At 43.3% G+C, this 24,182-nt stretch overlaps 1 protein-coding gene across 1 annotated transcript in view; it reads right to left on the minus strand.

Moving 5' to 3' along the window:
• Window positions 1-24,182, minus strand: part of LOC134582716 (vomeronasal type-2 receptor 26-like) — a 94,778-nt gene that overhangs the window by 12,622 nt on the left and 57,974 nt on the right. The window contains exon 5 of the mRNA XM_063439359.1: window positions 10,554-10,775. Coding sequence (XP_063295429.1) covers window positions 10,554-10,775 — 222 coding nt within the window. The remainder of the gene's footprint in view (window positions 1-10,553; window positions 10,776-24,182) is intronic.

The following is a 24,182-nucleotide window of genomic DNA, read 5'->3' on the forward strand; positions in this document are numbered from 1 at the left end:
TGAGACTTAATGCACTATTAGCTTCACTTTATATAGCCCCTCTCTGGACATACGGACATCTGTGAAGTGTAAAGAACACCACCATCTGGCTCTAAGACCCTATTGGTTTCAAGTACCTTATACAAGACTTTTGGAACTAGAAAGATATATACCTACATGTTATTGTTGTATTGTGGTGCAGCCCTATGCTACCTTTGTGTTACCTGTCTTTGATTGTTTTCAAAGGTCTTTGAGGGAAACCCTTTTATAGGGTTGCTTCCCTACTCATATTGTTCTGCTTTGGTTTATAAGTGATGACCACTAGTGTTACTTTTTTATTATAAAATAATAGCATTTTTATATTATGTATATGGCCAAATTCTATTAGAAGCAGTAAATATATAAAATACTGTTAATACAGTAAATATATAAAATACAATTGATGAAGTAAATTTATAAAATACTGTTGATGCAGGAATCTGCCAGTATACAATGATCTAAAGAATAAATTCTGCTTTGTTCAGCATTTGTATGTAATAAATAACTGTGACAAGACCAATCTCGCCACTGTGCATTGGAGGAGCCTGGTTGCCTGCCTGCTGCCTTTTGACTATGGACCGGGATTTAAATACTTTATTTTCCTATGCAGAAAGGTCTATTCATGTATTTCTGCCTGGGCGTTCGGTAGATTCTATCTACCGAACAAACAGCCGTCTATTGGCCTCTCAGGAGCCGCGGTTAGCTGGCAGGCGCCATTAATTGGCCGCCCAGAAGCCGGTGAGCGCCACCAATTGACCGCCCAGAAGCCGTGGTTAACCGCAGCTTAATTGACTATACCGGGTGGCTGCGGCTATGCATACTGAACACTGGATGGCAGCAGTCTGCAGTTCACACGCGGCCGGTTCATTCACTGATTTACTGAATGAACTAATTTAACCCAGATAGCTATGCCATGGAGCCTATTCATGTAATAAAAGACTTTGGCTCCATGGCAATTGAACTGTATGTGTGTGGTCTGAGCGTCATTCAGTAATAATGTGCGCTCAGACCTAAGCTATCTGGGGATATGTTGCATGTCTGTATTTTATGTAATAAATGTAACCTTGTGTATTTTATTGTATTTTACTCTCTTTTTACTGCCATGTGCTTAATGGAGTTTTGCCTCTGTCCTTGGAGATAATTGGATTACTTCACAATTATCTCCAGGATAGAGAGGTGGGAATGTGATGTCATTGTGGGAGTTTTTATCTTTGTTGTATTTTTTGATTGGATGTTCCACAAAACCCTCTGGGTGGGTCTTTGTCTGTAAAATGTGTATATAAGGCCAATAAAGACACAGCTCAGTCTGTTCCTGTTTGACCCTCAACACGGAGCCTTGTCTCGTTCTTGGGGGGGATTTATTGTATGCTGTTCCAGTTCGACTGCTAGAAGTGTAAACCTTTCGTATGGATTTTCCTATTCGGCTGTTTACAGCAATCGTATGTTTGAGAGCATTCGTATGCTTCTCCGGTTCGGTGGATTGGTGTCTACAGTAGCTGCCTGTATATCTGGAAGGGAATATCTAAACGGCTTTTAACCCCTTTTATGCCTGGGGGTGCCGTTACAATAACAGGATTCCCCAAACTACATATTAATAATAGTCTCTCTATCCTCACACCACACAAGTCAGGGGTGCAGAGGATCTATGTTATTAAGAGTGGGGCAGATGGTCCCTGTTTCATAAGAGAAGGACCTGGGTGGGGCAGAAAACCTGTAAAATTGTTCTTTCCTAATGAATCCAGGGGTTGCTTAAACAATTTACCCTGCCATGTCCTTAAAGATAAGATGGGGTATCATTGTGAGGGCTGAGGGGTTATCAAACTTGCCCCCACTATATTCTACCTGCTAATTGTCTTTCCTTTACCGCTCAAACATGCATAGTGGGTGAGAGGTATATTTCAGAATCCGATGGAGTCCAAATCCACAAGGAGAGGTATTAAAGTTTCTTCCATTAGCTCACAGGAATGTCAAGCTCCTTTGCATGTATAATAAACATTTGTAACAATAATACATTCAATTGTAAAGAAACCATAGCAGAGAATTGCCAGTCCACAAACATGAAAATATTAATTTCCTTCATTGCCCTGCCCTCCTTCGTAGTGCCAGTGGATGCCCAGTCACCGTGGTACTATGGGTCACTCTGCCTCCATTCTGTGCTCCTCAATACATGTGGACAGGGAGGGATTTCTTCCATAACATCTCCATGTTACTAGGGTTTGTCAAATAGCAACTACCTAACAGAGGTTGAAGTTCTGCAACAGTTAGTGGTTTAAAGTATACTTACCTTTGTCATTAGTAGCTGAAAAGTATTTGTTGGTTAAATAGTTTTCAGAAAAGAGTATTACTATAACTCCCAGCTGATATTGAATATTTGTGTTGGCAACAGAATGTCAACGTAAATGGAGAGTTATCACTTTCACTAAGTGGTGGCTGGTAAAATTGATAACCCAGGACATCAAATTTGTTTTAAACAAAGCTCCAGGGCCTGACGGTATTCATCCACGAGTACGTAAGGAACTAACTGTGGAAATAAGTGAACCTCTGTTTTTAATCTTTCAAGATACTTTTCTTTCAGTAAGTGTTCTGGAGGATTGGAGGAAGGCAGATGTGGTTCCTATATTCAAAAAGGGTTCAAAATCCTTGCCTGGAAATTACAGACATGTGAGCTTAACTTCGGTGGCTGAGAAAGTATTTGAAAGGTTATTAGGGGATAATATTCAGAAATTCCTTGTGAAGAATGTGGTTATCAGCAAAAATCAGCTGGTTTTATGAAGCACAGGTCATGTCAAACTAACTTGATTGCATTCTATGAAGAAGTAAGTAGAAGTATAGATCAGGGTGTTGCAGTGGATGTGATCTATTTGGATTTTGCCAAGGCATTTAAAACAGTTCCACACGATAGATCAGTGTTCAAACTCAAAGAAATCAGTCTAGATGAACATTTTTGTTCTTGGGTAAAATATTGGCTTTAAAATACAGTACAGAGAGTTGTCATTAATGGTACATTTTCAAGCTAGACAGAGGTGGCAAGTCGTGTCCTTCAGGGTTCTGTTCTGGGACCCCTTCTATTTAACATGTTTATAAATGATCTTGAAAAAAGCATTGAAAATCATGTTTCATTGGTTGCAGATGACACAAAACTCAGTAAAGTAATACAATGTGAGCAGGATATTGCCTTGCTGCAGAGGGATTTCGATAGACTGGGTGACTGGGCATTCAATTGGCAGATTAAATTTAATGTAGAAAAATGCAAAGTTCTACATTTTGGTGTAAAGAATGAACAAGCAACTTATACCCTTAATGGTAGCGAAAGGGATAACAACACATAAGAGGGACTTGTGAATTGATGTAGACAACATACTACGCAACAATATGCAATGTCAATCAGCCGTGGCTAAGGCCAGTAAGGTATTGTCATGCATAAAAAAGGGCATTAATTCTCGGGATGTGAATATAATTTTGCCTCTTCATAAAGACCACATCTTGAATTTGCTGGGCAATTTTGGGCACCTGTTCTAAAGAAGGATATTATCGGACTAGAAAAAGTGTCGAGCTACAAAATTAATAAAAGGAATGAAACATTTTAGCTATGAGAAAGGTTAACATATTTAAACCTCTTGTTTAAATATGTTAAAAAATGTTGCCTGAGAGGGGTGTAACAGATGCCCTGTTCCTGGACATAATTTTTTATTAATTTCACCTGGATCGGTATACAAACCCAACCGAACAGACTTTGCCCCAGCTGGTTCGTATACCGAATGTTGTACCGAACCCTTGGACCACCCAAAGCAGTCATGTGCCGCCAATTGACCTTATTGACACTTGCTCTAACCACAACTCTGAAAGTTCTAAGTGGTTCACTGGGTGCATATGCATGAACACGTGGCAGCGGCCATCTTGTTTTGTCGAACACGTCCAGCGGTGTTTGGTCGTCAAGTGTATGGAACTATTTTCGGACACTTAGCGTCCCGAACAATGCTGAGACTCCCAGGATCACTTCATTTTGTTCCAATCCATCTGAAAGAGGTGGCGTTCGGTGAAAACCATCTCCCGATCAAGGGGCACACAGCTAGCATTTCCACGAACAGCTATTCGAGATTTTGTTTGGACATTTGAAGTCCACAAAAGAGACCGGCCACAAAATCTGATTTTATGGAACTATTCTGGGCAGGAGCCTCGTATGCAGTCAGTCAGAAATAAGACTTCCATACGAATCCCGAACTCCTGAACCGATCTGGGGGATTTTTGAATATTTTGCTCACCCAGATCGTGGCAATCAAGAGATATACTTTTATGGGGTTCATGTGTGATTTTGGAGTATTTTAAGAATGTCTATAAAAAATGTCCCTTTTTGCCTGGAGATAATTGAGTTGATACAGTAATTGACTCAATTATCTCCCAGGAAGAGGGGAGGGATCGTATGCCATGTGTGGGAGTGCCTTATATTGTAACTCTGTTATTATTGTTATTATTAAGTTTGTGTCCCAGTAAGAAGGGGATTTTTTCACAGGGCACTAGTAGATTATTTAAAGGAACAAACCAGGCACAATAACCACAACAGCCTTCTGTAGTAGTTATGGTGCCAGGAGTGCCAGGAGTTATGGTGCTAGGAGTGCTCTCCTAGAGTAAGTTGTCAAACCATTTAAGAAATGTTTGAGCACTTACCTGGGGTCTGCAGGGATAGGTGCTACAGTAGGGAATAGAGCCTTTAGTAGCTGATAGGGGCAGTAGTGTGTGTGGGGAGGGGGCGCAGTGTGCTTGTGGGCGCAGTGTGTGTGTCTGAGGGGTGCAGTGTGTAAGTGTGTGTGAGAGATGTTGTGTGTGTGTGAAGGGTCCAGTCTATGTGTGAGAGGTCCAGTGTGTGTGAAGGGTCCAGTGTGTGTGTGTGTGTGTGATCCAGTGTGTGTGTGTGTGAGGGGTCCAGTGTCTGTGTGTGTGTGAGGAGTCCAGTGTGTGTGTAAGGGGACCTGTGTGTGTGAGGGGTCTAGTGTGTGGGATGAAGAATGTGTGTGGGGGGTGCAGTGTTAGTGTGTGGGGTGCAGTGGGTTTATCGCATCACTATAATCCCCATATAAATAAAAGGGAAGTTAAATCCCCCGTCTGCTCCTTCTCGCGGCATGCCGTGAGTAGGGGCATGTCGCCTAAACAGCAAGCAACCAGTGGCTACTCACTGTCATTTAACACTAAATATGAATCAGTATGGGGGTCACTATGACCCCCATACTGATAAAAAGGAGGTTAATTCCTCCTGCATTGAAACCAAATAAAGTGATTAGCGCACATAGATATTTATAATTCACCTTTAAAACATAACATTCTTGAGTAATTACTGTGGTGGAGTTTCTTTTTCCTATGATAAACAGATATAAAACAAATACAGACAGTGTAACCTGTATTTAACATCTATTTTTTGGATAAAAATAGTCAGAAAACTAACACTTTTTAGAGCCTATCAAAAGTTGGCTCTGGACTTATGGTGCATATCATCTCACTAAAGAGCTATCAGGTAGATTTCCAGCAGTCACACCCACAGGAACTCAGGAACTTGATGTTATTTTGAAACAAAGATTCCAGGGTCCAAGGTGAAGATTTAAAAGTATTTATTTAACTTTAAACTTTTTTTAAAAGCAGGTTATAGCACAACGCGTTTCAACCTATATAAGGTGCAGGTATCTCATAAAATGAACATACATACTTTTTATACATCATATAACTAATTGTAAACATTTTTTTTTAAAACCCTGATGCTAAAATTAATCCTTCTCCACCCATGGACGGCTCCAAGCAGAATGAGCTCTGCAGGGCGGTGGAAGCTAAGAGCACTCTGATTTGTTGATTCCAAGCCAACCAATCAGAGTGCTCTGACAAATTTTCTGGCAAATTGCATTACAGAATGCATCAGAATGCTCTGAGTCATTTTACACAGCGTTTGAAAGTTATTTGGAATTTTCCCATGCTGTGTAATTTGACTTAAAACACTCTGATTGGTTGCTCTCAATCAACCAATCAGAGAGTAATTTTACACAGCATGGGGAATTTCCAAAAAACTTAAGTCATGCAGCAGGACAATAATACAAGCACACTAGCAAATCTAGAACAGAATGGCTGAAAAAGAATAGAATCAAGGTGCTTACGCACATTCAGGTACAAACATACTGAGACACAGGCTAGCTGACGGAAAATCGTATTTAACCCAAACAAGCTCACTGATACAAAAAGATAAGCTCACTGATACACACAAATAGGCTCACTGACAGACACTCTCTCTGACACACACACGTTCAATGACACACACAGACATGCTTACTGGTAAACACACACACACAAGTACAAAAAAACTCTCTGACATACACACACAAGCATACTACAGACAAACTCACTGGAATACACACAGAAGCTTGCTAAGATAAGCTCACCGACACACACATGCTCACTACAGAAAAGTTCACTGTCAAACACACATGTTCACTACAGACAAACTTACTGGCACACACACACATACAAGCTCAGTCACTGGCAACACATGCACACACAAGATCACTCCCAGTCATGAGCTGCTGGGTATTTGTAGACTACTTGGCACTAAAGGCTGTGGAAGCACTGGGAGATGTAACAATTTTCCAGCCAGTAAGGTCAGCTGCTTAACTGTAGGAGTGAAGCTCTTGGATCCAGCCAACAAATAGTTTAAAACTCTCGGCAATGTGAGTGTATATTATGTAAAGGCTGGACAGAGCATGCTAGTCAGTCACTACATTAAAAAAACCTAAAAGCAAAATGAATAAAAAGACTTTGGGGTCAACAATATCCCATATTACTATAATGGAGGTTTTAAATCTTCAAATGCCTCCACCTGCCATGGGCTTATTAATCAGAGCGTGCCTACTCATAATGCATAGCATTGGAAATTTCCCATGTGATATAATAGCTGAGATAGCATGGGAAAGCTGTCTGTGGTAACCAAGATCGGTTACTTATATTGTGTCTGCATTTTTTAATTTGCTTCTTATTTTTTGTTAATCAGAATTTTCTTATTTTTTCATTGGATGAATTGGCAAATGGGAATTTTTATTTGGCCTCTTTTGGGTGTGTAGAACAGTAGAATTCGAGGAAAATCAGGCTTCTGATAGTATGCATATATTTTTTAAGTGAGGTGGACAAAAGCATATCCATCATCCCTTGTTTACTCAATTAGAGCCCCCCACTCACCACCATGAATATGAATACTAGGCCCCAACCTGCCGCCAATGGGTTGGGGCGAGGAGCTAATTCTTCTCTCATTAAAATTACACTAGTCCCAACACACTGACCATGGGTATGGGCAGATCCCCAATGTATTTTGTCCAGCAGCCACAATCTGATGCCCATGGGTGTGGGCAGGGTAGAGTACAGTGATCTGTATAAAAAGATCAACATTTTAACGTTCCCCACCCATGAGGTTATAGGGGAGGACAATGTCTATCTATCCACCACATATTTCTTCCTCCCGCCATCACGGGTTATTTAACTATTACCCTGCTGGCTGGTAGAGCTCCAGCATTCAAAAGGTACCGTATATACTCGAGTATAAGCCGACCCGAATATAAGCCGAGGCCCCTAATTTTACCAAAAGAAACTGGGAAAACGTATTGACTCGAGTATAAGACTAGGGTGGGAAATGCAGCAGCTACTGGTAAATTTCTAAATAAAATTAGATCCTAAAAAAAATATATTAATTGCATATTTACAGTGTGTGTATAATGAATGCAGTGTGTGTATGAATGCAGTGTGAGTGTATAAATGCAGTGTGTGTATGAGTGCAGCGTGTGTGTATGAGTACAGCGTGTGTGTGTGTATGGATGCAGTGTGTGTGTATGAATGCAGTGTGTGTGTATGAATGCAGTGTGTGTGTATGAATGCAGTGTGTGTATGAGTGCAGTGTGTGTGTGTATGAATGCAGTGTGTGTGTACGAGTGCAGTGTGTGTGTATGAGTGCAGTGTGTGTGTATGAATGCAGTGTGTGTGTATGAGTGCAGTGTGTGTATGAATGCAGTGTGTGTATGAGTGCAGTGTGTGTGTATGTGTGCAGTGTGTGTGTGTGTGTGTGTGTGTGTGTGTTGCAGAGCCTTGGTGGGGGGTGGGCAATTTTTTTATATATTTTTTATTATTTTAATTTTTTTTATTATTATTTATTATTGTTTTTTTTATTTAATTTCATTATTATTATTTTTTATTATTATTTAATTTAATTATTATTATTATATATTTTTTTCGTCCCCCCTCCCTGCTTGATATATGGCAGGGAGGGGGGCTCTCCTTCCCTGGTGGTCCAGCATTGGCAGTTCAGTGGGGGGGCTGCAGAGATGTTACTTACCTCTCCTGCAGCTCCTGTCAGCTCCCTCCTCCTCCGCACCGTCCGTTCAGTTCTTCTGTCAGCTCACAGTGTAAGCCGTGGCTCTCGCGAGACTTACACTGGGAGCTGACCGAGGTGCTGAACTGACGGCGCGGAGGAGGAGAGAGCTGACAGGAGCTGCAGGAGAGGTAAGTAAACTCTCTGACAGCCCCCACAGCCCCAGTCTGTATTATGGCAATGCAAATTGCCATAATACAGACTATTGACTCGAGTATAAGCCGAGTTGGGGTTTTTCAGCACAAAAAAAGTGCTGAAAAACTCGGCTTATACTCAAGTATATACGGTACTTAAAATTATTGTTCACTTGCGTGACTCTGTGTGTGTGACTGTCTGCTGAATGATAATTTGTGAATGTGCATTGTGATGGACAGATTCTGACCTGGATTATTATACCCAAACTGTTAAACCACCAATCAAAGTAAAACAAGCTGTTTTATCTGGAATCTTGTGTGTTTTGACAAATTACTATAATTCAGCCCATCCTTCCTTTATTCTTCCCCGAATCATTAACATCAATCAAAATGAGAGGGGAGAGGGATAGGAAACTGTAGAAGTTATTATTAAAGAGACAGATACAACAATGAGTCAAAAGTGTATGTTTTCTTATTTTTTTGAAATACCATATTTACTCGAATCTAAAGCACGATCGAATCTAATGAGCTCCTCAATTTTTGAAACTTTGAAGCTGAACAAAGCTTTTTCTGGTGAATGTAATGCGCATTTATACAAGAAGATACTACTTTACAACATTGTGCCACAATAGAAATGTTTATTGCCATTTACCATAGTAACATTGATGGTATTTCAATTTTAATGTTACATGTTAAGTCTATTCTTTCTTAAAGGACCACTCAATGAAGTGGTCTGGGTGCCAGGTCCATCTAGGTTTTTAAAAAAGGGGGGGAAGACTCAGCGCTAAATAACTAGAATATAAAGCAGCAACCCAAATAAGGGAATCCCTCAAAACCCTTAGTAAAATAAGTAGAAAAGATGGGGTTAAGGGCTGCGCTAAAAGGCCTATATTAGTAGACTAAAAGTAGTAAAGACCAAACAAAAATGGTCTAAAAGGATTAAACACCAACAGGTAAACCTATCAATAAGTATAGGAGACAGTGGGGGAAAATCTCACTTAAAACAACATGATCAAAATAAAATACATAATAAGTGAACAGAATCAGAGTGAATTAGTCCAGATAATGAAATGTAATGGAGGTACAAACGTATATAAAAAAAAAAAAAGTCTCACTAATACGTAGAGTAAGGTACTTTACCTTGCATTACCTTACTCTACGTATTAGTGAGACTTTTTTATTTTGTATTTTTTTTAGACTTTAGAAGAAGAGGGAGGAGATTCCCAGCGCCACAGGAGTGGGACCCTGCGGGTGGGGGCATCCTCAGGGCACTATAGTGCCAGGAAAATGAATTTGTTTAAGCCCTCTTTCAGGAACAAAATTTGCCTGTATGAATTTGCCTGTTTGAATTCATGAGTTTTAATTTGTGAGTGAGTATTTGTGTGTTTCAATTTGTGAGTTTCAATTCGTGAGTTTGAATTTGTGAGTTTGAATTTGTGAATTTCAATTCGTGAGTTTGAATTTGTGAGTTTGAATTTGTGAGTTTGAATTTGTGTGCTTCAGCTTGTGAGTTTGAATTAGTTTGTTTCAATTCCCCAGTTTTAATTCACTAGTTTCCATTCACCAGTTTTAAATCGCTGTAATGCAATTTGCCAGAAAATTTTGAATTTTTTAACCGAATGTAATGTGCCATCGAATCTAATGTGCATTCAAATTTTGGAAACTTAATTTTCCAAAAAAGGTGCACATTATATTTGAGTAATTATGATATATAGTTTATTTTCTATTTTGTTAATTGTTTTCTTGCAACATAAAATTATGTAGTGCTGCCCCAACTGCCCCAACTGCCCCTTAGGATGAACCTCCACTGCATCAGCTGCTACATCACATATCACATTTATTAGAACTGATCCGGTAGCCATGTGACATCACTAGAGGATCAGACTGGAACTGATAGCACTGCCAGAGACTCAGATTGCCGTGTAATCATTTATTCTGATTTATTAAACACACATCTAAAGAATCAGTAACATTTTATAAAAAGTAGACTTTTATACATAAAGTGTTGCAGCCACCTGTTGAAATGCTGGATTCCACGTTATCATTTCCTTATTTATTGTTAGGTCTTGGAGAGATTGTTGATTATAGTGTCCAACTTTAATGGTATCAATAGATTGGTCTGGGTTTACAATCCAGTTCAAAATGTCAAGTTGAGAATTAAAATCTCCATTTTCATCAAAATAAATATCTTCCTCTGCTGTGTTTATAAAATGCATGTTTTTTAAGTATTTATTAACCTGAAAAAAAAGAGATATAGTGGCAATCCTTAATTGAGGCTATCAAGAATACAGAATACAAAATGTCAATACTGGCATTGGCTGTTTTACATAACTTATCATATTTGTGGATATTTGTGGTAAAATGGAAATTGAGTACAATCTATTGTTTCATAGTTATGAACACGTTAATAACTTCCGATATGCCTGTCATGGGTAGCAGGGTCTCTTAGTGTCCCATGGTCACCTCTCTCGGTCCTGTATTCAGATACAGCATACAGTGAAAATAGCACTCTGGAACTTTGTCAAATTCCCCCATATAGTGGACAAGACCAGTCGTATCGGGTAAAACAAGAGAACTGTTTATTTCAGGGAAAACACTTGCATGTATCCCCCTACACAAAATAGGAGAACAATGCAAACTGCTACCTGGCCATAATAGCCAGAACAATGCAAACCACTCCCTGGTGTCTTGGGACATAATTAGGTCAAGACATGATAACTTAATTTCCTGCTGGACACCAAGACACATTGTACAATACCCTTTACATAATCTAATAACCAACTCAATAGTATTCTTTTTTAGTTAAGACACTGGGGAGAATACAACCAAACCATCTGTGTGCCACTATCCATCAAGTGCCAACTTCCAATAAGTAACCTGAATTCTAGGAGTTTACCAAGGGAGTTCACCAAGGAGGAAGCAAGGAGGAAAACAGCAGACAGTGCTTCAATCCACATTTTCATTATCATCCCCACGCTGTTGAGCTTGAACATGTTTGTGTTCTGTACCTAGCCATATGTGTAGTGTAAGTACTACTTCCTCACCATATATGCATTATTTGTAACCTATTTAATTTTTGTTTTCATCGCCTCCCCTCCTGTATATGGCTCCACATTTGGCCGTGTTAATATTCTTTGTAACCCTCTTCACACTTCTGTCATGTTCCTACCACTACCATCTTAAGCACCACTCACCACAATCTGAGAACCAGATTCCTTTACATCATGGCCTGCCTTGTTGCTGTAATTTATCTGTTTCCATCAAGCCCTCCAACCCCCACCCCCAACCCCACAAAAGTATAAAAACACTTTAATTGCAATACTACCAAACTAAGATTATGTCCAAATTCCTATTACTCATGATGTAGAGTCTAACCCTGGTCCCCCAACACATTCCATTCCTAGCCTTCCAGCTAAAAAAGGCCTCTCCTTTGTGCACTGTAATATCCACAGCTTACTACCAAAAATGGATGCACTGCAAGCATGGTGTTCACATTACAAGCCCAAAATCATTGTGCTCTCTGAATCGATGATGACCGCAAAAATACCTGACCCTGCCATTGCAATACGTGGGTATTCATGCCATAGAAATGACAGAGCAAAAAGAGGAGGAAGCATTTTAATTTATGTTGCCAATTCCATAAAGTTCAGCTCTCCTGTCACCTTGGATTTCCTTTCTGGCACAATTAAGATCCCGTGCAGTAAATCAATCATTGTTGCAGGAATCTACCACTCTCCTAGCTCCCTAGTGCATTCCCTTTCTGACATAGCCCATCTCCTTAGTGGAACTATAGCTCAAAACCCCAAAAGTTAACTGTTGGTCTTTGGAGATTTTAATATTGATTGGCTGAATCTTAAAAATAATAGTTCTTGCACGCTGTTCAAGACTTTGCAGCTAACGCAATTCATTTCCTCCCCAACTCGCATAAGCATTAAAAACAATAACCATACCCTGCTAGATTGGATTCTCTCCACTTCTCCTGATAGAATCCAGGAGGCCGGTGTTCTCCCCAACAGTTTCAGTTACCACTACTTAGTGTACTGCATGCACAAAATAAAGGCTACAAAACCCTCTCCCAAGGTTAAAATCACCAGGTCCTTTAAAAAAATGTATTCTTGAATCCTTTCTAAATGACATCAATAACTTCCCATGTCACAGATTAAACCTAATCCCTGATATAGACTGTGCAGTTGAATTATTTCTGTCCAAACTCCTAGTTTGGAATTTGCATGCCCCAAGGTGAGAGTAATAGGGGCACATATGAATTGGATCACAGCTGACCTCATTCAAATGTACCAGTTTTAGGATTCATTGTGGTCAAAGTTCAAGCGTACTGGCTCTATGAACTATCACTGTGCATCAGGCAAAATATGAGCACAAAACAAATAAAATTGGCCAAGGCCTGATATTTCTGTGAAAATCTAAACAATAACATATCAAACCCTAGAAACATTTGGAGAGTCAAAAATAACTTACAAACTCCCCCAATCCACTCCCAAGGGAAGGGGACATGGGCTGAGGTAAGGGATAGGGCCTGAGGAAAGGGACAGGAAGGAAAGGGACAGGAACTGAGAGGCTGAGGAAAGGGATAGGAACTGAGGGGCTGAGGAGGGGGACAGGAGCTGACGAAGCTGAGGAGGGCTGAGGAGGGGGGACAGGGGCTGAGGAGGGGGGGCAGGGGCTGAGGAAAGGGACAGGGGCTGAGGAAAGGGACAGGGACTGAAGAGGGGGGCAAGGACTGAGGAGGAAGACAGGGCTTGAGGAGGGGGGCAGGGACTTAGGAGGGAGACAGGGACTGAGTAAGGGGACAGGGCTTGAGGAGGGGGGCAGGGACTGAGGAGGCAGACAGGCACTGAGTAAGGGGACAGGACTTGAGGAGGGGGACAGGGACTTGAGGAGGGAGACAGGGACTTGAGGAGGGAGACAGGGACTTGAGGAGGGAGACAGGGACTTGAGGAGGGAGACAGGGACTTGAGGAGGGATACAGGGACTTGAGGAGGGAGACAGGGACTTGAGGAGGGAGACAGGGACTTGAGAAGGGAGACAGGGACTTGAGGAGGGAGACAGGGACTTGAGGAGGGAGACAGGGACTTGAGGAGGGGGACAGGGACTTGAAGAGGGAGACAGGGACTTGAGAAGGGAGACAGGGACTTGAGGAGGGAGACAGGGACTTGAGGAGGGAGACAGGGACTTGAGGAGGGAGACAGGGACTTGAGGAGGGAGACAGGGACTTGAGGAGGGATACAGGGACTTGAGGAGGGAGACAAGGACTTGAGGAGGGAGACAGGGACTTGAGGAGGGAGACAGGGACTTGAGGAGGGAGACAGGGACTTGAGGAGGGAGACAGGGACTTGAGGAGGGAGACAGGGACTTGAGGAGGGAGACAGGGACTTGAGGAGGGGGACAGGGACTTGAGGAGGGAGACAGGGACTTGAGGAGGGAGACAGGGACTTTAGGAGGGAGACAGGGACTGAGGAGGGAGACAGGGACTGAGGAGGGAGACAGGGACTTGAGGAGGGAGACAGGGACTTTAGGAGGGAGACAGGGACTTGAGGAGGGAGACAGGGACTTGAGGAGGGGGACAGGGACTTGAGGAGGGAGACAGGGACTTGAGGAGGGAGACAGGGACTTGAGGAGGGATACAGGGACTTGAGGAGGGAGACAGGGACTTGATGAGGGAGACAGGGACTTGAGGAGGGAGACAGGGACTTGAGGAGGGAGACAGGGACTTGAGGAGGAAGACAGGGACTTGAGGAGGAAGACAGGGACTTGAGGAGGGAGACAGGGACTGAGGAGGGAGACAGGGACTTTAGGAGGGAGACAGGGACTTGAGGAGGGAGACAGGGACTTGAGGAGGGAGACAGGGACTTGAGGAGGGAGACAGGGACTTGAGGAGGGAGACAGGGACTTGAGGAGGGATACAGGGACTTGAGGAGGGATACAGGGACTTGAGGAGGGAGACAGGGACTTGAGGAGGGAGACAGGGACTTGAGGAGGGATACAGGGACTTGAGGAGGGAGACAGGGACTGAGGAGGGAGACAGGGACTGAGGAGGGAGACAGGGACTTGAGGAGGGAGACAGGGACTTGAGGAGGGAGACAGGGACTTGAGGAGGAAGACAGGGACTTGAGGAGGGAGACAGGGACTGAGGAGGGAGACAGGGACTTTAGGAGGGAGACAGGGACTTGAGGAGGGAGACAGGGACTTGAGGAGGGAGACAGGGACTTGAGGAGGGGGACAGGGCCTGAGTAAGGGGACATGGCTTGAGGAGGGAGACAGGGCCTGAGGAGGGGGGCAGGAACTGAGGAAGGGGAACAGGGCCTTAAATAGGGGGACAGGGCCTTAAATAGGGGGACAGGGGCAGGCCTGAGGAAGAGGGACAGGGCCTTAAATAGGGGGACAGGGACTCAGGAAAGGGACAGGGACAGGGACTGAGGAGGGGGACAGGGACTGAGTAAGGGGATAGGGCTTGAGGAGGGGGACAGGGACTGGGGAAAGGGACTAAGGAGGGGGGCAGGAACTGAGGAGGGGGGACAGGGCCTTAAATAGGGGGACAGGAACTTAAATAGGGGGACAGGGACTGAGGAAAGGGATAAAAAAAAAAAATAAAGTGTCTTCCGCCCTCCCTGAGGCTTATCTTGGGCCAGGAGGGGTGGGACAGGATCTGGAACCTGCAGCCTGCAGTCAGTGGAGTAAGCCGGACTCTCCTGATGATGTCAGGAGGAGGGGGCGTGACTTCCTCTGCTCCCCAGCGGTCCTGTAAGAAGAGCAAAGAAAGTCACGCCCCCTCCTACTGACATCATCAGGAGAGGCCGGACAACTCCACTGACTGCAGGGGGAGAGGTGAGTTTAAAAATCCGAGTCCCCAGTCAGAGGCAAGGGATTCGGATTTGTCCTCCCCCCTGCTCTGGCAGCCGCTTGTGCCAGCCCTGGGTCCTGCAGGACTAGTAATGGGAACGGCGTTCCTGCTGTGGAAAAAGTGCAGGAACGCCGTTCCCACGCGTTCCTGCAGGACTCAAGCCCTGGAACAAGGAGACCTAACTGGAGCTATTTTCCCTGATTTTGCAACGGCCTTTGACACAGTAGACCATGACATTCTACTTCACAAACTAAAAAACTCAGGTATTGGTTATCATTCGCTAAACTGGTTTCAGTCATATGTAGCGGATCGATCACAATATGTGTCCATTTCTGACAGCGACTCCCTCCCTCTCCCAGTCACGTGGGTGTTTCCCAAGGTTCCATTCTCGGCCCCCTACTATTTACATTATTTATAAATTATCTGCCTAATGTCTGCAAATCTTCAAATGTACACATATGCAGATGACAGTAATCTATGCAAGCAAATCCGATCTACTGCAGCTTGAGGCTGTGCTCCAAGACCAGTTTACAGAGGTAGAAAAGTGGATCGCAAAAATCAAACTCTTCCTAAACACTGACAAAACTGTCACAATGATCTTTGGAACAGTACCTAAATTACAAAAATTACAAAATTCCCATCTATGCATCAAAACAAAATCAAATAGCACACTGACCACAGTCCACTCTTTCAAATACTTGGGTACGTTGTTAGACCCCAATCTATCTTTTGGCCTCCACATAGAAAAACTTGCATCTAAACTTTATCCAAAACTAGGTGCCCTGTACAGAAAAAAATCCTGCCTAAGCCTTACAGTAAAGGAAAAGATTTTACAGCAAATGCTGATGCCAATCATTGATTATGGGGATGTAGTATATGCATCTGCACCACAATCCCACATTAACCCCTTAAGTCCGGAGGGCGTACTATTACGTCCTTTTAAAAGCGGCTCTAAACGCCGCCGGACGTAATAGTACGCCCTCCGGTTTTTAGTAACTTACCCGGTCGCCGGCGGTCCCACGCCGGCGATCGCGGTTGGGGGGACTCCCAGGGAGCCCCCCCGCGGCACATCTTCCTCCTCCGGTGCCTCCCGGTCATGTGAGAGTGAGGTCCTTGCGAGGACCTCACAATCACATGGCCGAGATAGCTGGCTCAGGCATTGCCAGCAGGGGGACCAACTCTAATGACAGTTGGTCCCCCTGCTGGCTGAAAATAAAATAAAAATAATGTTAAAAGTGTAAAAAAAAAATTTTATACTTAGATCATATATATATATATTATATATATATGATCTAAGTATATATATACACATATACATACACACACACATACACCGTCTAGGTGTATTTTAATATTAATATATATATATATGAAGAGGGAAGAGGGAGACAGGGACTTGAGAAGGGAGACAGGGACTTGAGGAGGGAGACAGGGACTTGAGGAGGGAGACAGGGACTTGAGGAGGGAGACAGGGACTTGAGGAGGGAGACAGGGACTTGAGGAGGGATACAGGGACTTGAGGAGGGAGACAAGGACTTGAGGAGGGAGACAGGGACTTGAGGAGGGAGACAGGGACTTGAGGAGGGAGACAGGGACTTGAGGAGGGAGACAGGGACTTGAGGAGGGAGACAGGGACTTGAGGAGGGAGACAGGGACTTGAGGAGGGGGACAGGGACTTGAGGAGGGAGACAGGGACTTGAGGAGGGAGACAGGGACTTTAGGAGGGAGACAGGGACTGAGGAGGGAGACAGGGACTGAGGAGGGAGACAGGGACTTGAGGAGGGAGACAGGGACTTTAGGAGGGAGACAGGGACTTGAGGAGGGAGACAGGGACTTGAGGAGGGGGACAGGGACTTGAGGAGGGAGACAGGGACTTGAGGAGGGAGACAGGGACTTGAGGAGGGATACAGGGACTTGAGGAGGGAGACAGGGACTTGATGAGGGAGACAGGGACTTGAGGAGGGAGACAGGGACTTGAGGAGGGAGACAGGGACTTGAGGAGGAAGACAGGGACTTGAGGAGGGAGACAGGGACTGAGGAGGGAGACAGGGACTTTAGGAGGGAGACAGGGACTTGAGGAGGGAGACAGGGACTTGAGGAGGGAGACAGGGACTTGAGGAGGGAGACAGGGACTTGAGGAGGGAGACAGGGACTTGAGGAGGGATACAGGGACTTGAGGAGGGATACAGGGACTTGAGGAGGGAGACAGGGACTTGAGGAGGGAGACAGGGACTTGAGGAGGGATACAGGGACTTGAGGAGGGAGACAGGGACTGAGGAGGGAGACAGGGACTGAGGAGGGAGACAGGGACTTGAGGAGGGAGACAGGGACTTGAGGAGGGAGACAGGGACTTGAGGAGGAAGACAGGGACTTGAGGAGGGAGACAGGGACTGAGGAGGGAGACAGGGACTTTAGGAGGGAGACAGGGACTTGAGGAGGGAGACAGGGACTTGAGGAGGGAGACAGGGACTTGAGGAGGGGGACAGGGCCTGAGTAAGGGGACATGGCTTGAGGAGGGAGACAGGGCCTGAGGAGGGGGGCAGGAACTGAGGAAGGGGAACAGGGCCTTAAATAGGGGGACAGGGCCTTAAATAGGGGGACAGGGGCAGGCCTGAGGAAGAGGGACAGGGCCTTAAATAGGGGGACAGGGACTCAGGAAAGGGACAGGGACAGGGACTGAGGAGGGGGACAGGGACTGAGTAAGGGGATAGGGCTTGAGGAGGGGGACAGGGACTGGGGAAAGGGACTAAGGAGGGGGGCAGGAACTGAGGAGGGGGGACAGGGCCTTAAATAGGGGGACAGGAACTTAAATAGGGGGACAGGGACTGAGGAAAGGGATAAAAAAAAAAGATAAAGTGTCTTCCCCCCTCCCTGAGGCTTATCTTGGGCCAGGAGGGGTGGGACAGGATCTGGAACCTGCAGCCTGCAGTCAGTGGAGTAAGCCGGACTCTCCTGATGATGTCAGGAGGAGGGGGCGTGACTTCCTCTGCTCCCCAGCGGTCCTGTAAGAAGAGCAAAGAAAGTCACGCCCCCTCCTACTGACATCATCAGGAGAGGCCGGACAACTCCACTGACTGCAGGGGGAGAGGTGAGTTTAAAAATCCGAGTCCCCAGTCAGAGGCAAGGGATTCGGATTTGTCCTCCCCCCTGCTCTGGCAGCCGCTTGTGCCAGCCCTGGGTCCTGCAGGACTAGTAATGGGAACGGCGTTCCTGCTGTGGAAAAAGTGCAGGAACGCCGTTCCCACGCGTTCCTGCAGGACTCAAGCCCTGGAACAAGGAGACCTAACTGGAGCTATTTTCCCTGATTTTGCAACGGCCTTTGACACAGTAGACCATGACATTCTACTTCACAAACTAAAAAACTCAGGTATTGGTGATCATTCGCTAAACTGGTTTCAGTCATATGTAGCGGATCGATCACAATATGTGTCCATTTCTGACAGCGACTCCCTCCCTCTCCCAGTCACGTGGGTGTTTCCCAAGGTTCCATTCTCGGCCCCCTACTATTTACATTATTTATAAATTATCTGCCTAATGTCTGCAAATCTTCAAATGTACACATATGCAGATGACAGTAATCTATGCAAGCAAATCCGATCTACTGCAGCTTGAGGCTGTGCTCCAAGACCAGTTTACAGAGGTAGAAAAGTGGATCGCAAAAATCAAACTCTTCCTAAACACTGACAAAACTGTCACAATGATCTTTGGAACAGTACCTAAATTACAAAAATTACAAAATTCCCATCTATGCATCAAAACAAAATCAAATAGCACACTGACCACAGTCCACTCTTTCAAATACTTGGGTACGTTGTTAGACCCCAATCTATCTTTTGGCCTCCACATAGAAAAACTTGCATCTAAACTTTATCCAAAACTAGGTGCCCTGTACAGAAAAAAATCCTGCCTAAGCCTTACAGTAAAGGAAAAGATTTTACAGCAAATGCTGATGCCAATCATTGATTATGGGGATGTAGTATATGCATCTGCACCACAATCCCACATTAACCCCTTAAGTCCGGAGGGCGTACTATTACGTCCTTTTAAAAGCGGCTCTAAACGCCGCCGGACGTAATAGTACGCCCTCCGGTTTTTAGTAACTTACCCGGTCGCCGGCGGTCCCACGCCGGCGATCGCGGTTGGGGGGACTCCCAGGGAGCCCCCCCGCGGCACATCTTCCTCCTCCGGTGCCTCCCGGTCATGTGAGAGTGAGGTCCTTGCGAGGACCTCACAATCACATGGCCGGGATAGCTGGCTCAGGCATTGCCAGCAGGGGGACCAACTGTAATGACAGTTGGTCCCCCTGCTGGCTGAAAATAAAATAAAAATAATGTTAAAAGTGTAAAAAAAAAATTTTATACTTAGATCATATATATATATATTATATATATATGATCTAAGTATATATATACACATATACATACACACACACATACACCGTCTAGGTGTATTTTAATATTAATATATATATATAATTATATATATATATTAATATCAAATTACACGTAGACTGATACTGATTAAATATATATATAATTATTGTTATATATATATTTATAAATAATATAAAAAAAATTATGTAAATACGTAAAAAAATAAAATAAAATAAATAATTAAAAATAAAATATAAAAAAATATATAGATGTGTTTTATTTCGTTCTAACTGTATTGTGATATTAATATATATATATTTATATCAAAATACACGTAGAACGAAATAACATATATATCTATATACATAAATATATACGTATATATCACTATATATATACCTATATATAAATAAAAATATTAAAAAAAATATATATATATATACGTATATATACACATATATATATATATATACATATATTAATTCTACACATATATTTATGTAATAATTTTACATAATTAGGTATCCTAATTAATTACAATTAGCGGGACCTGCCTGACCACCCATGCCGAAAGTATAGGGAATTTAATTTGCTAGCACTATATTTAACCCTATAACTTTCCAAGACACCATAAAACCTGTACATGGGGGGTACTGTTTTACTCGGGAGACTTCGCTGAACACAAATATTAGTGTTTCAAAACAGTAAAATGTATTACAACCATGATATCGCCAGTAAAAGTGACGTTTTTTGCATTTTTCACGCACAAACAGCACTTACAGGGACGATATTATTGCTGCAATACTTTTTACTGTTTTGAAACACAAATATTTGTGTTCAGCGAAGTCTCCTGAGTACAACAGTACCCCTCATGTACAGGTTTTATGGTGTTTTCAAAAATTACAGCGTCAAATATAAGGCTTGTGTTTAATTTTTTTCACATTAAAATTCGCCAGATTGCTTACGTTGCCTTTATGACCCTATGGTAGCCCAAGAATGAAAATTACCCCTATGATGGCATACCATTTGCAATAGTAGACAACCAAAGGTATTGCAAATGGGGTATGTCCAGTCTTTTTTAGTAGCCACTTAGTCACAAACACTGGCCAAAATTGGCGTTTTTTGCATTTTTCACACACAAACAAATACGAACGCTAACTTTGGCCAGTGTTTGTGACCAAATGGCTACTAAAAAAGACTGGACATCGCTTATTTGCAATACCTTGGGTCGTCTACTATTGCAAATGGTATGCCATTATGGGTGTAAATTTATTTCCTGGGCTACTATACAGTCTCAAAGGCAACGTAACCAATCTGGCAAATTTCTATTTCAAATGTAACACGCTATATTTGACCCTGTAACTTCCCAAAACACCATAAAACCTGTACATAGGGGGTACTGTTTTACACGTGAGACTTTGCTGAATACAAATATGTGTATTTTATTGCAGTAAAAGCAAACAGTATTATGACATTGACAGTTAAAATGTCATGTAGAACGAAAAAAATAAAAAAAAATCTTATTTTGTCCCATTTTTTTCATATTAAATTATGTTTCATAGCTAAATATTTGATATTAAATGAAAGCCCTGTTTCCCCTGAATAAAATGATATATAATAAGGGGGGGTGCATTTAATATGAAAGAGGTGAATTACGGTTGGACAGACATATAGCGCAAATGCCAGGTTTTGTTTACGTTTTGTTTCGTTCACAACTTGTACATTTGGCTGCGGTGTTAAGGGGTTAATAAACTCAATACATTGTATAACTCGTTCTGCCGCTTTGTGCTACAATGTAAATACAGGACCCACCATTGTGACATGCTAAAAGAACTAAACTGGCTGTCGCTGGAATCCAGACGCACCCTTCATCTTTCCAGCCTTGTGTGTAAGAGCTTTTCTGGGAAGCTCCCACCCTACCTAAGCAGGATTCTTCTAAAATGTTGTATTTTATTGTACCCTATTGTAACAATGCAATATTTTGTAGACCCAGGACATACTTGAAAATGATAAAACAAATCTCAATGTATCCTTCCTTGTTAAGTATTTCATAAATAAATAAATAAAATGTCAAAATTTTACAGAATGACTTGATGATTATACAAGGTATCCCCATATCCTATATATAATTTTAAAGTATGTGACCAGGCTCACAGTCTATGGGCAGGAGGCAAGCTGTTATTCCTTTTCAGCAGCCTGTGGCATGGGAGCTTCTGTGTCAATCCCATGAAAAGAACATGCCGAACACGATAACCACTACAACCCACTAAGTGCCCTTGGACCTTTTTATCGTAAGATATCAAGCCGTTTGTTTTGACATTTTAGTGTCTATTTTTCTTTTATACTTTGTAGGTGTTAAAAACTGCTATTTGTAACTGGCCCTTTAAATGGAAAATTGCCCTGCTTCCCTGGATTGTGGAGAAGCCTATTTGCCAGCCTCCTTCCTTATGACTATGGCCCTGTGTGAGCGGTGATACCCCAGATAGCTATGCCATGGAGCCTATTCATATAATGAAAGACTATGGGAAAGACTTTAGCTCCATGGCAATTGAACTGTGTGAATAGGATCTGCGCGCTATTCGGTAGTTTTGTGCGCTCAGATCCCAGCTATCTGGGGATATGTGAAATGTCTGTGTGTTATGTGTAAAAGGTGACTTTCTGTATTTTAAAGTGTTTTATGTCTTTTTGCAACCATGTGCTCAATGGAGTCTGCCTATAGCCCTGGATAATTTGATTACTTCCCCTTTGTCTCCAGGATAGAGGCCCCTGTAAAACCTGCTTGAGCCAGTTTGCTATGCTGACAGCTAGGGGAACAAAAGATACTTTTACTAACTTTTGAACCCCTGGTCTGATGTTGTTCCCCTGAATGGATTGATTGTGGATATGTATTTTTATGTGAATGTGATGTATGGTTTTAAAGTTACAGAGTATGTGTGAAAACTGTATTTTTACTGTATGTAACAATTATGTTAACTGCTTATCTGAGGGGAGGGGATGTGTGGGTTGTACTGTTACTTGATTGGTTATTTTATGCCTCCCCCTGGGTGTGTCCTGTATGTGCACAACCATAATAAAAACCAGGTTGGGTGTGCCAGCACCTCAGACCTCTTCTGACCCTCTAACTTGCAGCCTTGACTCATGTTTGTAGGGGACAGCTATAATAACTACAGGGATTGCTATGCTCTTCATACTCCCTTAGCTACTGAGCTCTTGTAAGAGCTCTTGTTCCTGATCCTGCTTCGCTCTACAGAAGGAAGAGGTTCGCCTATTGGAACCTGGAGCCTGGTCGTAGGTCCAGGGTGCAGAGCAGACGGCCCAGCAGCGGTGGTTCGTGGAGTCTGCAGTGCTTATGGTGGCTGCTGTGCTTATGGTCCTTTGGTGAGTGCTAGGAGCATCCTTTTCTACGGTCCAACTTCCAGCCAGCCTGGAGGCAACCGTAACAGTAGGATTTGGTGATATCCTCTCTTTCCAGTTTTAGAGCTAAAGTGTATTTTGTTCTTATTCCCTCTTATTTTTCTGCTACTGCTATATAATATTTTAATATTGCCAATACCAGATCACTACATTCATGAAGGGTGTAACAGGAATGAAGTTTATTGATAACACACTGGCTTTTATGAGAAATCCTCCTGCAAGAGGACCTCCCACCACAAAAAAAGACAATAACAAATCACCATACAGTTTTACAGTAACCCCCGCCTTCTCTCTGCCTGGGAGATATTGAGATAAGTTAAGGAGTAAATCAATTATCTCCAGGCAGAGGGCACACAATTTTCCCAAAAGTTGGAACACCCCTTTCCACACAAGGTATCCACAAATATCCCCACATATCCCCTGATAGCCCCGATCTGGGGGTCAAACATATCCAAATTTCACCCAGATCGGTCCAGGGGTTCTTAAAAAGTATGGAAGTCACATTTCACCGACCCCACGAGGCTCCAGCCAAAAACAGTTCCACGAATTCAGCATGTGCGGTCGGTCAATTCAGAAAAGGGTAAAAAACGAACAAAATACCAAATAGATCCTCCTGGCTCATAGGAGCGATTGCTCCCCTTGTCCGTATGAACAGAACTACCGAATGGCGCTCTCCTGGCTGTTCGGTAACTAAAGGAAGCAGGCGTTCAGTAGTTTCAGCGGTGGTTCGCGAGGTCGGGTGTCCGATTTTAGTTCCAGACACTCGACGACCAAGTCCCGCTGACTCCCCTCGTGCAAACAAGATGGCCGCCGTTTTCTATTCCATGTGGCGTTCAGCTATACGAACAGCGGCCGCACAGGGAGCACTTAATAGTCGGTTCTTTTGAAGTTAATGAGCCAGGAGGGTGGTCGGTGTTCGGTAGTTTCAAACTACCGAACCAATAGCTTCAATATACATGCAATACTTGTAGGAAAAAGCCCGAACCAAGAAGAAAAGA

This window comes from Pelobates fuscus, chromosome 13 (genome assembly GCF_036172605.1).
Source record: "Pelobates fuscus isolate aPelFus1 chromosome 13, aPelFus1.pri, whole genome shotgun sequence".
In the NCBI taxonomy this organism is placed as follows: Eukaryota; Metazoa; Chordata; class Amphibia; order Anura; family Pelobatidae; genus Pelobates; species Pelobates fuscus.